This window comes from Macaca thibetana, chromosome 11 (assembly GCF_024542745.1).
Source record: "Macaca thibetana thibetana isolate TM-01 chromosome 11, ASM2454274v1, whole genome shotgun sequence".
Taxonomy (NCBI): domain Eukaryota; kingdom Metazoa; phylum Chordata; class Mammalia; order Primates; family Cercopithecidae; genus Macaca; species Macaca thibetana.
The window spans coordinates 50602093-50618031 of record NC_065588.1 but is presented as its reverse complement, the minus strand read 5'-3'; the positions used below and the strand labels follow the sequence as shown (position 1 = coordinate 50618031).

Below are 15939 nucleotides of genomic sequence, written 5' to 3'. Positions count from 1 at the left end.
GAGGTACCTTCTTAACTATTTGGATTAGTTACATCTTGGGAATTACTCAACAATCTAGTGACTAATTTTGAATTTTAGGACTGAAAATTTTTTTCTCCTTTCTGCCTCCCTCCCATCCCCAAATTAGCTTTCTAAAAAGGAAGCTTAGTGTGTTTGAGATGTCAGCCTTGCTTTTGTGAGCTGATGGATGCTCTGAAGGGACAAGCTCAATTTGTTTAAGGGAAATGTACCAAGTCACTGAAAATGTGGTGAAAGATGCCTGAGCAAGCCTTTTTTTTGTGCTGGTGAGAGACTGGGCAAGATGCTCAGAGCACAGAAAACTCATATTTTAGTGGCTTTTCTTTTTTCATTTTTATAAAGACCCTTATTCACTTTGGAGAAAAAGGTTTTAATTTTATCTTGGTTCATTTAACTGAAGATTTTGCACATTTCTGTTTGAGTTCCTGGCTTGTAAATAGTTATAAACATAGCCAGGAATAACATACCACACTACTTGTCTTTTGGAATCTGAAAGAAGAGTTAGACAATTGCGCCTTCTAATAATTTTGGTCTCTTTAGCCGAAGAGAAGGTTGTGGTTGAGGAAGTGAAGACTGATTCATTTTTAAATTAAATTCTTAGGACTCATCTGTAGAATGATTTGAGACTCAAGAGCAGGGCACATGGCAACTTGGTGTTATCCCTTTTTCGTCCCATCAAGAAGAGACAAAGTTTTTAACTCTTCACATGGATTCTAACTATTTTGTCCTTTGCCTTTACAGGGACCCGGTGGCCTTAGTCTTTCAGGTGGAACGGTGTGCGACATGGGAAAGAAAACCAAGCGGACAGCTGACAGTTCTTCTTCAGAGGATGAGGAGGAGTACGTTGTGGAGAAGGTGCTAGACAGGCGTGTAGTTAAGGGACAAGTGGAATATCTACTGAAGTGGAAAGGCTTTTCTGAGTAAGTTCCTTTTTTCCCCCAGGCTTTGGTACTCTGTAGAGATAGACATCTTTGGTTTATTTCCTTAGGAATCATGAGCATCTTTGTCTTTTTCTTCCCCCTCCCGCACTCTTCCTAAGAGTTAGAAGACACAGCAGTAAACAAAACAAAATCTCCCCGCTTGTGGAGCTTATGTGCTAATGATACTGCTTTTGAAAGGCAGTATAATGAATTGGTTAGGAGCGCAGACTCGTGAGTCAGATTGCCTGGATCTAGATTCTAACTCCACCACTTACGATACAAACTGGATAGCCTTGGCTAATTTCCTTAATCATTTTATCTCCTTAGTGGAATAAGGATAAACAGTAGTGCTTATAAGGCCAGGCGCGGTGGCTTGTACTCCAATCTCAGCACTTTGGGAGGCTGAGGCGGGTGGATCACCTGAGGTCAGGAGTTTGAGACCCGCCTGGCCAACATGGCGAAACCCCATCTACTAAAAATAAAAAAATTAGCTAGGTGTGGTGGCGGGCAGCTGTAATCCCAGCTACTGGGGAGGCTGAGGTAGGAGAATCACTTGAACTCAGGAGGCAGAGGTTGCAGTGAGCCAGGATTGTGCCACTGCACTCCAGCCTGGGTGACTGTGTTTTTAGTAGAGGCAGGGTTTTGCCATGTTGCTCAGGCTGGTCTGGAACTTCCAGGCTCAAGTGAGCCATCTGCCTTGGCCTCCCAAAGTGCTGGAATTACAGGTGTGAGCCACCGGGCCCGGCTGTGAAATTAATTTTAATAATATTTTATTTAACCTAGTATATGAAAAATACTATTTCAGCGTTAATCAGTACAAAAGTTATTAACGAAATTTTGTGTGTGTGTGTGCTAAGACTTGAAAATCTGGGATATATTTTACACTTTATAGTGCATCTCCATTCAAACTAGCTGTATTTCAAATAGGCAGATGTGGCTAGTGGTTACCATATTGGATGGCACAGCTCTGTAGTATAGGACCTAAATACACTGAAAGATACAGTGGTTTACCAATACTTTTGGATAAAGGCTATGTGTCAAGAACCTTTGATACATATGGGAGGTTATTTCATTACATGATCAAGGTTTCTCATCTGGAGAATTATTGGCGTGTAGGTGGGATCATTCACGCATTTTGCAGGATGCTTAGCGTCTCTAGCACCCAGAGTGCAAGTATGGGGTAGCACAACAATCAGAAGATGCCCTCTTTCTAGAGAGGAGTGGTATCATGGCTTCCACTAGTGATGAGAACTGTTGAGTTTGAGAGACCTCTAGAGCACTAACAGATAGGAACTAAAGTAACACCTGAAGATTTTGAAGATGTTTATTGGGCCCATTGAATCACCACTGGAAATATTTGGGGTATTTGAAAGATACTTGAAACTCTTTCTCTGTCATTGAGCTACTGGTGCCGTACCATAGATGAAAGGGGGAAAGATAAGGTTTGGGGTAGACAAATTAAACATTGGTCCTTACTTTTTCAGAAATGCCCTGGATTTCATAAAAGACTGCAACAAATCAGCATTGTCTATAACTGAACGCCTACTTTGTGCTAGACAGTGATCAGATTCTACCTCTCGTGCTTTTTTTGATTCTCATAAAAACATTTAGAGTCCAGGCGTGGTGGTGTGTGCCTGTAGTCCCAGCTACTAGGGAGGCTGAAGTGGGAGGATTGCTTGAGTCCAGGAGTTCTGGGCTATAGTGCACTAAACGGATCAGGTGTCTGCATTAAGTTTGGCATCAATATAGTGACCTCCCAGGAGTGAGGGACCACCAGGTTGCCTAAGGAGGAGTGAACCAGAGCAGGTCAGAACTCCTGTTCCGAGCATTAGTGAGATCAGGCCTATGAATAGCCACTGCACTCCTGTCTGGTTAACATAGCAAGACCCTGCCTCTTCAAAAACTTTAATTTTTTTAAATTTAAATTTTTACATATTTTTATCTTTAAAATAGAGACAGGGTCTCACTGTGTTACCCAGGCTGGTCTCGCACTCTTGGGTTCAACCAATCTGCCTGCCTTGGCCTCTTGAAGTGCTGGGATTATAGGTGTGAATCACTGTCCCTGGCCAACCCAGGCTCTTTTTAAATCATACTATGTTGTCTTTTGGGTGGAAACCAAAGTAGAAGCAGCAGTGCCAAAGTGTTAGGAAAAGGGATAATCCCCTTATAGGACTGACTTTCCTAGCTTTCAACAGACTCCTCCCAACCCCCAAGTCTATTCAGCTTGTGTAATAGTGTTGGTACACCTTTCAATATTGGTATGTTAATTTCCTCTGGAATGGTAAACTATGTGGTATGTGGGTTTTGGGGAAAGTTACTGTGTGAGGAATTTTTTTTCTTGACCTTTTTTTTTTTTTTTGAGACGGAGTCTCGCTCTGTCACCCAGGCTAGAGTGCAGTGGCGCGATCTCAGCTCACTGCAAGCTCTGCTGCCTCCCAGGTTCACGCCATTCTCCTGCCTCAGCCTCCCTAGAAGCTGGGACTATAGGCGCCCGCCACCAGGCCCGGTTAATTTTTGTTTTGTTTTGTTTTGTTTTGTTTTTGAGACGGAGTCTCGCTGTGTCGCCCAGGCTGGAGTGCAGTGGCGCGATCTCGGCTCACTGCAAGCTCCGCCTCCCGGGTTCACGCCATTCTCCCACCTCAGCCTCCGAGTAGCTGGGACTACAGGCGCCCGCCACCACGCCTGTTTAGTTTTTTGTATTTTTAGTAGAGATGGGGTTTCACCATGTTAGCCAGGATGGTCTCGATCTCCTGACCTCGTGATCCACCCATCTCGGCCTCCCAAAGTGCTGGGATTACAGGCTTGAGCCACCGCGCCCGGCCATTTTTTTATATTTTTTGTAGAGACGGGGCTTCACCGTGTTCGCCAGGATGGTCTCGATCTCATGACCTCGTGATCTGCCCGCCTCGGCCTCCCAAAGTGCTAGGATTACAAGCGTGAGCCACCGCGCCCGGCCAACTTTTTTTTTTTTTTTTTTTTTTTTTTTTTGAGACAAGAGTTTCGCTCTTATTGCCCAGGCTAGAGCGTAATGGCGCGATCTCGGCTCACTGTAACCTCCCTCTCCTGGGTTTAAAAGATTCTCCTGCCTTAGCCTCCCCCAATTAGATGGGATTACAGGTGCCTGCCACCACGCCCATCTAATTTTTGTATTTTTAGTAGAGATGGGGTTTCACCATGTTGGCCAGGCTGGTCTCGAACTCCTGACCTCAGGTGATCCACCTGCTTCCACCTCCCAAAGTGCTGGGATTAGAGACGTGAGCCACCGTGCCCGGCCGAGGAATTTTTTTTTCTGCTGCGAGAAGGGATATAAAGGAGAAGCTTTCCCATATTAGCTCAAATGATTTAGAAATAAATTTTGTCTCAATTTTGTGTTCCTTTTGTAGAAACTTGTTTAGGTCGGGAGTAAATAGCTCAGATTTTTCCATCTTTCTGCTTTCTACTTGAGTCAGGTTATTATGGCATGTGTTCAAATCATTCCCATCTGAAGAAACATTATTATTATTATTTTTTTTGAGATGGAGTTTCACTCTTGTTGCCCAGGCTAGAGTGCAATGGCTCGAACTCAGCTCACCACAACCTCCTGCCTCCCGGGTTCAAGCGATTCTCCCAACTCAACCTCCCGAGTAGCTGAGATTACAGGAAGGTGGCACTATGCCTGGCTAATTTAGTATTTTTAGTAGAGATGGGGTTTCTCCATGTTGGTCAGGCTGGTCTCAAACTCCCGACCTCAGATGATCTGCCTGAATTGACCTTCCAAAGTGCTGGGATTATAGGCGTGAGCCACCACGCCCAACAAGAAACCTTATTTAAAACAAGCAAAGGCCGGGTGCGATGGCTCACGCCTGTAATCCCAGCACTTTGGGAGGCCAAGACAGGCAAATCAGTTGAGGTCAGGAGTTCAAGACCAGCCTGGTCAACAGGAGGAAGCCCCATGTTGGGCGAAATTAGCTGGGTGTGGTGGTGGGTACCTGTAATCCCAGCTACCCGGGATGCTGGGACAGGAGAATCACTTGAACCCAGGAGGCGGAGGTTGCAGTGAGGCGAGATCGTGCCATTGCACTCCAACCTGGGCAACAGAGCCAGACTCCATCTCAAAAAAAAAAAAAAGAAAAAAACATAATAAAAAATAATAAATAAATAAAACCAACAAATAAAATACCCAAGATGGGCTGAGTGTGGTAGCTCACTCCTGTAACACCAGCACTTTGGGAGGCCAAGGCAGGAGGACCGCTTGAGCCCAGGAGTTTGAGATCAGCCTAGGCAACATAGTGAGACCCCATCTCTACCCAAAAAAAAAAAAAAGTAGCTAGACATGGTGGTGCACTGCTATAGTCCCAGCTACTTGGAATTCTGAGGCGGGAGGATCACTTGAGCCTGGGAGGTCAAGGCTGCAGTGAGTCGAGATCATGCCACTGCATTCCAGACTGGGTGACAGGGTGGAGGCATTGTCTCAAAAAAAAAAAAAATCTAAAAAAAATGAGTAACAGTTATTTAAGATTATAAACTGGCAGTGCATAATATATTCTTCTTAATTTTTGAAACAGCGTATTGCTCTGTTGCCCAGGCTGGAGTGCAGTGGCACGATCTTGGCTTGCTGCAAGCTCCGCCTCCCGGGTTCACGCCATTCTCTCACCTCAGCCTCCCGAGTAGCTGGGACTGCAGGCGCCCGCCACCACACCTGGCTAATTTTTTGTATTTTCAGTAGAGATGGGGTTTCACCGTGTTAGCCAGGATGGTCTCGATATCCTGACCTCTTGACCTGCCTGCCTTGGCCTCCCAAAGTGCTGGGATTACAGGCATGAGCCACCGCACCTGGCTGCATAATTTATTATTTATTAACTTGTCCTTTCCGGGAGTTGCACAGATGATTGTATGTGTGAAATCATGCTGTTTTTGCCACTTTGAAACCAGAATTCAAATTTGGGTTTTTATTTTTAAGAATTATTTATTTATTTTTATTTTTATTTTTATTTTTTTATTTTTTTTTTTTTTGAGACGAAGTCTCACTCTGTCGCCTAGGCTTGAGTGCAGTGGCGCGATCTCGGCTCACTGCAGCCTCTGTCTCCTGGGTTCAAGCAGTTCTCCTGCCTGGCCTCCCAAGTAGCTGAGACTATAGGCACGCGCCACCATGTCTGGCTAATTTTTTATATTTTTAGTATAGACGGGGTTTCACCATATTAGCCAGGATGGTCTCCATCTCCTGATCTCGTGATCTGCTTGCCTTGGTCTCCCAAAGTGCTGGGATTATAGGCATGAGCCACCTCGCCTGGCCTATTTTTTATTTTTTGAGATGGAGTCTTGCTCTGTCGCCCAGGATGGTGTGCAGTGGCGTGATCTCAGTTCACTGCAGCCTCCTCCTCCTGGGTTCAAGTGATTCTCCCGCCTCAGCCTTCTGAATAGCTGGGACTACAGGTGCGCACCACCAGTCCTGGCTAATTTTTGTATTTTTAGTAGAGATAGGGTTTCATCATGTTGGCCAGGCTGGTCTCAAACTCCTGACCGCAGGTGATCTGCCCACGTTGGCCTCCCAAAGTGCTGGGATTACAGGCATGAGCCACCGTACCTAGCCAGCAAAGTTTTTTTTTTTTTTTTGAAAGGAAGTCTTGCTCTGTCACCCACACTGGAGTGCAGTGGTGCAATCTTGGCTCACTGCAACCTGCAACCTCCACCTCCCAGGTTCAAGTGATTCTCCTGCCTCAGCCTCCCAGGTAGCTGGGATTACAGGTGTGCACCACAACACCCAGATAATTTTTTGTTTTTTGTTTTGTTTTGTTTTGAGATGGAGTCTCATGTGTCACCCAGGCTGGAGTGCAGTGGCCTGATCTTGGCTCACTGCAACCTCTGCCTCCTGAGTTCAGGTGATTCTCCTGCCTTAGCCTCCTGAGTAGCTGGGACTACAGGCATGTGCCACCACGCCTGGTTAATTTTTGTAGTTTTTGTAGAGATGGGGTTTCACCGTGTTAGCCAGGACGGTCTCGAACTCCCAACCTTGTTATCCGCACGCCTCAGCCTCCCAAAGTGCTGGGATTACAGGCGTGAGCCATCGCACCCAGCCACGATTTTGGCAGTTTTAGTAGAGACAGGGTTTCACCACGTTGGCCAGGCTGGTCTGGAACTCCTGACCTCAGGTGATCCACCCCCTTCAGCCTCCCAAAGTACTGGGATTACATGCATGAGCCACCGTGCCTGGCTGAAATTTGGGTTTTTAAACAGCTTTATCGAGGTATAAACACCATAAAATTCACCCATTGAAATTGTACAATTCAGGCTGGATACGGTGGCCACTCAAATTCCAGCACTTTGAGTGGCGGAGGCAGGCGGATCACTTGAGGTCAGGAGTTCGAAACCAGCCTGGCCAACGTGGTGAAACCCCGTCTCTACTAAAAATACAAAAATTGGTGGCGCACGCCTGTAATCCCAGTTACCGGGGAGGCTGTGGCCAGAGAATCGCTTGAACCCGGAGGTTGCAGTGAGCCGGTATCACACCACTGCACTCCAGCCTGCAAGACAGAGTGAGACTCCCATCTTAAAAAAAAAAAAAATTGTACAAATTCAGTGATTTTCTTTTTTGTTTGTTTGTTTGTTTTTTTTTTTTTTTTTTTTTTTTTTTTGAGACAGTATCTTACTCTGTTACCCAGGTGGGAGTGCAGTGGTACTGTCACGGTTCACTGCAGCCTCAGCCTTCTGGGCTCAAGGGATCCTCTCATTTCAGCCTCCCAAGTAGCTGGGACTACAGGTGCAAGCCACCATGCCTGAGTAATTTTAAAGTTTCTGTGGAGACAGAGTCTTGCTATGTTGCTTAGGCTGGTCTTGAACTGGTGGGCTCAAGTGATTTCCTCACCTTGGCCTCCCAAAGTGCTGAGATTATAGGCGTGAGCCACTGCGCCCAGCCCAATTAAATGATTTTTTTTTTTTTTTTTTTGGTGATAGTGTCTCACTCTGTTGCCCAGACTGGAATGCGGTGGTTTAATCTTGGCTCACTACAACCTCAGCCTCCCAGATTCAAGCAGTTCTCATGTCCTAGCCTCCTGAGTAGCTGGGACTGCAGGTGTGCACCACCAAGCCCAGCTAATTTTTGTATTTTTAGTGGAGACAGGGTTTTGCAATATTGACCAGGCTTGTCTTGAACTCCTGAGTGCCTCCCAAAGTGCTGGGATTACAGGCGTTAGCCACTGTGCCTGGCTCCAATTAAATGATTTGTAGTAAATTTATAGAGCTATGCAACCACCACTGTGATCCAGGTTTAGAACATTTTCGTGTCCCCCAAAATTAATTCTCTTGATTCCCGTTTGTAGTTAATTACAACTCCCTCAGCCCCAGGCAATCACTGATCTGCTTTTTTTTTTTTTTTTTTTTTTTTTGAGACAGTATGGCTTTTTCGCCCAGGCTGGAGTGTAGTGGCGCAATCTCAGCTCACTGCAACCTCCCCTTCCTGGGCTCAAGCGATTCTCCTGCCTCAGCCTCCCAAGTAGCTGGGACTACAGGTGTGTACCGCCATACCAAGCTATTTTTTTTTTATTTTTAGTAGAGGCACGGTTTCACTGTGTTGGCCAGGCTGGTCTCAAACTCCTGACCTCAAGTGATCTGCCTGCCTTGGTCTCCCAGAGTGCTGGGATTACAGGTGTGAGCCACCGTGCCTGGCTGATCTGCTTTCTGTCTCTATAACTTTGTCTTTCTCAGACATTTCATATAAATGGAATTAGACAATATGTAGTATCTTGTGTCTTATTTCTTTCACTTAGTATAATGTTTTTGGGTTTCTTCCAAGTTGTAGCATGTTGTAGTATTTTATTTTTGTTGAATAATATTCCTTTGTATGGATATACCACATTTTGTTTTTCCATGTCACTATCCATTGATGAACATTTGAATTTGTTTTCTGTTTTTGACTATTAAAATGCTGCTGTAAACGATTGTAAATAAGTCTTTGTGTGGGCCTTTTTTTTTTTTTTTTTTTTTTTCCTGGGTAGAAATCTAGGATCAAATTTGTTATCTTCTTTAAAGCGTAGGGTTTCTCTGTGCTTTTTGTCTGAATGTCCTCTTTGAAATAAGGCATTGGATATTTTTCCTCATTCTTTACTCTTCCCCCCCTTTTTTTAAAAAAATTTTCCCATTTTTCTTACCCAGGGAGCACAATACTTGGGAACCTGAGAAAAACTTGGATTGCCCTGAGCTAATTTCCGAATTTATGAAAAAATATAAGAAGATGAAGGAGGGTGAAAATAATAAACCCAGGGAGAAGTCAGAAAGTAACAAGAGGAAATCCAATTTCTCAAACAGTGCCGATGATATCAAATCCAAAAAAAAGAGAGAGGTAAGCTTCCTTTCCCTTTTTCCCCACAAACTATTCTTTTGCCACCAAAATAATAATAATAATACATAGAAGTATCATATTTTGGTTATTTCTATTGTAAGGATGGACCTATGAGGTAAATTGTTGAACAAAAGAGCTTCCAGGGAGGTATGTTGATTACAGCTCCCTCTCCTGGCTAAGTGAGAAATGTAATTTGTGGCCACTGAATTGTATTAAGGTGGCAAAATTAAATCTTTATAAACTGTTAAATCACTCCTCTGCCTTCTCCATAAGTAGAGGACTTAGTTATCTTAGAGAAAGAGGATCATTGGTGAATTTTTTAAGAATAGAAAGGGGCTTTGAAATGTTTTGTTTTGAGACAGAGTCTTGCTCTGTTGCCCAGGCTGGAGTGCAGTGACTTGATCTCAGCTCACTGCAATCTCCGCCTCCTGGCTTCAAGCGATTCTCCTGCCTCAGTAGTAGCTGAGATTATAGGCGCACGCCACCACGCCCGGCTGATTTTTGTATTTTTAGTAGAGACAGGGTTTCACCATGTTGGTCAGCCTAGTCTTGAACTCCTGACTTCGTGATCTGCCTGCCTCGGGCTCCGAAAGTGTTGAGATTACAGACATGAGCCACCATGCCTGGCCGGGGCTTTGAAATGTTTACCATGTCACTTCCTTTTTTCTTTTTTCTTTTTTTTTGGAGACAGAGTATCTCTCTGTCACCCAGGCTAGAGTGCAATAGTATGATCTTGGCTCACTGGAATCTCCACCTCCTGGGTTCAAGTGATTCTCCTGCCTCAGCCTCCCAAGTAGGTGAGATTACAGGTACACGCCACCATGCCTGGCTAATTTTTTGTATCTTTAGTAGAGACAGGGTTTCACCATGTTGGCTGGGCTGGTCTCAAACCCCTGACCTTGTGAGCCACCCGCCTTGTCCTCCCAAAGTGCTGGGATTATAGCCGTGAGCCACTGCACCCGGCCCTTTTTTTTGTTCCAGTGATAGCATTTGCTTTCAATCGTTGATAATCTTTTTTTGCAGTGAAAATCATATAATATACAATTAAATATTTTATTTATTTTTATTTATTTATTTATTTTTGAGATAGAGTCTTGCTCTGTCACCCAGGCTGGAGTGCAGGGGCATGATCCCAGCTTACTGCAACCTTCACCTCCTGGGTTCAAGCAATTCTCCTGTCTCAGCCTCCTGAGTAGTTGGAATTACAGGCATGTACCACCACAGCCAGCTAATTTTTGTATTTTTATTTTTATTTTTTATTTATTTATTTTTTTGAGATGGAGTTTCACTCTTGTTGCCCAGGCTGGAGTTCAATGGCATGATCTTGGCTCACTGCACCCTCCGTCTCCTGGGTTCAAGTGATTCTCCTACCTCAGCCTTCCAGAGTAGCTGGGATTACAGGCATGCACCACCATGCCTAGCTAGTTTTGTATTTTTAGTAGAGAGAGTGTTTCTCCACGTTGGTCAGGCTGGTCTTGAACTCCGGAACTCAGGTGATCCACCTGCCTTGGCCTCCCAAAGTGCTGGGATTACAGGTGTGAGCCACTGCGCCTGGCTCAATTAACAATTTTAAAGTGTACAGTTCAGTGGCATTTATATTCTCTCGATCTATTAGTTCTACATACTTGACATACAAAATTAATTTTTGTCTTTTGAATCTTCTTCAGTTTGGGAAGTGTATGAAATTTTGGTTTGATTTAGTTGCTTTAATCCTTCTGATTTTTAGCTCTCAAGTAAGTAGAATAAGCACTGTTATTGCCTCTCTCTTTTTTCATCTGTGTGTGGGCGCATAAATACACACACTCTTCCATCTCCTCCCGCCCCCAGCTTCCACTCCTTTCATTTATTTCAAGGTTATGAAGCCTTTTGTGGTGAAGGATGTATCATACACTTTACATTTAATAAAAGCATAAGTCTACTTCGGAATCTTCCAGCCTTCCAGAGTAGCAGCCACAATCATCCCTATTTATCTTCATTGTAATTAGATATATACCTTTCTAGAACATTAGTTCCTAACCCTGTCTACACATTATAATCACCTGGGGGGTACGTTGAAAAAATTTCTAGTGCCTAAGATGCACCCCAGACCAGTAAAATTAGAATTTTTTTTTTTTTTTTAAGACAGAGTCTTGCTTTGTCACCCAGCCTGGAGTGCAGTGGCACGATCTCACTGCAACCTCTGCCTCCTGGGTTCAAGCGATTCTCCTGCTTCAGCCTTCCTAGTAGCTGGGACTACAGGCACATGCCACCACACCTGGCTAATTTTTTGTATTTTTAGTAGAGACGGGGTTTCACCATGTTAGCCAGAATGGTCTCAATCTCCTGACCTGGTGATCCAACTGCCTCGGCCTCCCAAAGTGCTGTGATTACAGGCGTGAGCCACCACGCCTGGCCTCTGTCATTTTTAAAAAGGAGCTGTCTGAATAATCTGGCGTAGAAGCACTGGCCAGTGCAGAGAGTTTTTGTTCTTAGGCCAGGTTCTGAAGCTGCCAACCTTGAAAACAACCCCCACATGTCCCTTACATCATAATGTTCATCTGGGGCCCCTGATAGCATTCTTAGCAGTACTGGCTGCTGTCAGGTAGACAGCTGAGATGATAGGTGATTGTATGTTTTAAAGGTACAGGAGGGGATTGTGTATCTTTTTTAAGACCCCTGGAGAAGAAATTTGTTAGTTTGCATTATGCCTGATTTAAGATTACTGCCTGTATGATGATTTTAGCATTTTCTTCGCCCCGGCTCCTTTTCAGCAACTTGAACATTTTTCTTCCATTTGCCTCCCCTTCCCTCCCTATGTAGCAAACTGTTTTCAGTTGCCAGTTATGATTTACAACTTAGTCCATGTGCCAGCATTCCAGCTGTGAGCAGCTGTGTGAACATCTGGGAACTTCTTCCCCGTAAGCGCCCCTAAAAGAGGCTATGTTTTTAAAAGTCAGTATCTCTCATTGATCCATGCATGGAATTTCCTTCCAATTGTGGATTTTGGTATCTTTGGGGACCACCCGGACCCCAAATGCTTTGTATGTCTCAGAGGAAAGCAAGTGAACATAAGATCAAAGAGATTTTATTATGAAAATCAGGCAGTAGATATTTAGTTCATTTGGGCACCTCTAAATCTTTTTTTTGTGTTGTCACTGGAGAGGCTAACATTATCTTCCATAATAAAGTTTTTAAAAATTCTCTAGTTTAGGCCGGGTGTGGTGGCTCACACCTGTAATCCCAGCACTTTGGGAGGCTGAGGCATGTGGGTCACTTGAGGCCAGGAGTTCGAGACCAGTGTGGTCAACATGGTGAAACCATGTTGAAAATACAAAAATTAGTCAGGCGTAACTGGGTGTGATGGCTCCCGCCTGTAATCTCAGCACTTTTGGGAGGCCGAGGTGGGGTGGATCACCTGAGGCCAGGAGTTTGAGACCAGCCTGGCCAACAAGGTGAGACCCCCATCTCTACTAAAAATGGAAAAATTAGCCAGGTGCAGTGGCATGCACCTGTAATCCCAACTACTCGGGAAGCTGAGGCAGGAGAATCACTTGAACCTGGCAGGCGGAGGCTGCAGTGAGCCGAGATTGCGCCACTGCACTTTAGCCTGGGCAACAGAGGGAGACTGTCTCAAAAAAAAAAAAAATTACCTGGCTTGTATAAAATTTTGCTTTTTGGCTCTCATCAGTATTATTACACCTGGATTAGAACCTGTGCTCCTTGTCTAGATTGTATTACTGCATTTAGACCAAGTTTCAGTACTCATCTCATCAATTATCAAATTTTCTTCTTTCTGTCTTAAGAGACAGGTTCTCACTGTGTTGCCCACCATGGAGCACGGTGGCATGATCATAGCTCACTGCAGCCTCGAACTCCTGGGCCCTGGGCCTCAGCCTCCTGAGTTGGAGTAGCACACTTCAGGTGTGCACCACTGTGCCCAGCTAATTTACAGAGACAGTTGCCTATGCTGGTCTCCAACTTCCAGTCTCAAGCAATCCTCCTGTCTCAGCCTCCCAAAGTGATGGGATTACAGGCATGAGTCACTGCACCAAGCCAGTTTTTTGTTTTTGTTTTCTTTTTTGTTTTTGTTTTCAATCACAGTCCAGTTCTGCCTTCTAATGCTAGCAATCATCTGCATCCAGAGGGGATAGGCATTGACCAGGGCCTTCTGTCCAACCAAGCATATAAGTATTGGTGTTTGTGATCTCTGAAATTTTGCTATTTAATAGTATTGGCCTTGCATAATTCTTACCTCTATTCTTTCATAAATATAGGCGACTGCGAAATGTGTTAAAATTATTGGTTAGTGTTAAGGTAAACTAAAAGTCTAAAAAAATAAAGATTGAGAGAGAGGTAGTATATTTGAAGTTCATAAGATGAAAAGATATAGTTAGGGTAAACAGGGTATTCTTTAACATTTCAGAAGCTTATTTACAATATTAAGGAGATTCCAAGTGAGTGGGATTAGAGGAATTCCTAGATGTTGACTCCAGAGTATCTTTTTTTTTTTTGAGACGGAGTCTTGCTGTGTTGCCTAGGCTGAAATTCTGTGGTGCAATCTCCGCATCCCAGGTTCAAGCAATTCTCCTGCCTTAGTCTCTCGAGTAATTGGGGTTACAGGCACCTGCCACCACGCCTGGCTATGTTTTTGTATTTTTAGTAGAGATGGGGTTTCACCGTGTTGGCCAGGCTGGTTTTGAACTCCTGAGCTTGTGATCCGCCCGCCTCGGCCTCCCAAAGTGCTGGGATTACAAGCGTGAGCCACCATGCCTGGCTGACTCCAGAATATCTTATAGGACATTAGAGACTTTTAGGGTTCACCTCCAATCTTCTGGAGGAATTCCAGGAAAGATAATCACATCTTTTTTTTTTTTGAGACGGAGTCTTGCTATGTCGCCCAGGCTGGAGTGCAGTGACCGGATCTCAGCTCACTGCAAGCTCCACCTCCCGGGTTCACACCATTCTCCTGCCTCAGCCTCCCGAGTAGCTGGGACTACAGGCGTCCGCCATCTCGCCCGGCTAGTTTTTTGTATTTTTTAGTAGAGACGGAGTTTCACTGTGTTAGCCAGGATGGTTTCGATCTCCTGACCTCGTGATCTGCCCGTCTCGGCCTCCCAAAGTGCTGGGATTGCAGGCTTGAGCTACCGTGCCTGGCCGATAATCACATCTTACAAAAATATCTCTTGGCATCACTGTCACTTCATTGTCACTGTCAGTACTTAGTATTAAGTTCTAAAAATTTTTCTGAATTGGTGACAGAAATGATATCAGGAGATATTAATTTAGGTTGTGTTTTGTTGAGCCTAGAAACAGGGAGTTTCTTTACTCTTTCCACAAGCTGTAACCTTTCTTCGTCTTCTATTTATAGCAGAGCAATGATATCGCTCGGGGCTTTGAGAGAGGACTGGAACCAGAAAAGATCATTGGGGCAACAGATTCCTGTGGTGATTTAATGTTCCTAATGAAATGGTGAGAGAGATTTGGCTTCATGTTACAATTGTGTTTCTTTGCCAGTGACTTGAATTTGTGCGGAAGATAGGGTGGCAAGATTGTGTATTCCCAAACCATGAATTTTCAATGTCAGAGATTTTTTTTTTTTGAAACAGTGTTTCGCTCTTTGTTGCCCAGGCTGGAGTGCAGTGGCGCAATCTCACTCAGCTCACTGCAACCTCTGCCTCCCAGGTTCAAGTGATTCTCCTGTCTCAGCCTCCCAAGTAGCTGGGATTAGAGGCGCCCACCATCATGCCTGGCTAATTTTTGTATTTTAATAAATAAATAAATTAATTAATTAATTTTGAGGCAGAGTCTTGCTCTTGTTGCCCAGGCTGGAGTGCAATGGTGCAATCTTGGCTCACCGCAACCTCCACCTCCGGGTTCGAGCAATTCTCCTGCTTCAGACTCCCAAGTAGCTGGGATTACAGGTATGCACTGCCATGCCTGGCTAATTTTATATTTTTAGTAGAGACAGGGTTTCTCTTTGTTGTTCAGGCTGGTCTCAAACTCCCGACCTCAGGTAATCTGCCTGCCTTGGCCTCCCAAAGTGCTGGGATTAAGGCATGAGCCACTGTGCCTGGCCCATTTTTGTATTTTTAGTAGAGACGGGGTTTTGCTGTGTTAGCCAGGCTGGTCTTGAACTCCTGGAATATCAAGAGATCCTTGCTGATACCAATTATTGGTGTTAAATGGGAATTATGCTTCAGAATGGCTTGCTGTTAAGCCAAATTATATTAGATTACATATCAGAAAAAAAGGTAAATTTGAGGTAGAAAATATGTAAAGGTTGGGTGCAGTGGCTCACACCTGTAATCCCCACACTTTGGGTGGTCAAGGCAGGCGGATCGCTTGAGGTCAGGAGTTCGAGGCTAACCTGCTTAACGTGGTGAACCCCCATCTCTACTAAAAATACAAAAATTAGCTGGACGTGGTGGCGCATGCCTGTAGTCCAGCTACTTGAGAGACTGAGGAAGGAGAATTGCTTGAACCTGGGAGGCGGAGGTTGCAGTGAGCTGAGATCTAGCCATTGTACTCCCGCCTGAGTGACAGAGCGAGACTCCGTCTCTTAAAAAAAAAAAAAAAAAAAAAATATATATATATATATATATATGTAAACAACATGACTTAACCATTTGTTTACACAGTTCTGAATTACATACTGTAAGACTATGGGCCTGTGACCCTGGGCTAGACATCAAATGAGGCTTTCTGCCA

The 15939-nt window shown here is 44.4% G+C and overlaps 2 protein-coding genes across 3 annotated transcripts in view; one reads left to right on the top strand and one right to left on the bottom strand.

Moving 5' to 3' along the window:
• Nucleotides 1-15939, bottom strand: part of HNRNPA1 (heterogeneous nuclear ribonucleoprotein A1) — a 414942-nt gene that overhangs the window by 27952 nt on the left and 371051 nt on the right. The gene's annotated exons all lie outside the window — the stretch shown is intronic.
• CBX5 (chromobox 5) overlaps nt 1-15939 on the top strand; it is a 132073-nt gene that overhangs the window by 102193 nt on the left and 13941 nt on the right. For both annotated transcript variants that reach the window (XM_050749071.1, XM_050749070.1), the window contains 3 exons: nt 760-938; nt 9066-9252; nt 14600-14700. In XM_050749071.1, the coding sequence (XP_050605028.1) occupies nt 802-938; nt 9066-9252; nt 14600-14700 (425 nt within the window). In that variant the 5' untranslated portion in view covers nt 760-801. The remainder of the gene's footprint in view (nt 1-759; nt 939-9065; nt 9253-14599; nt 14701-15939) is intronic.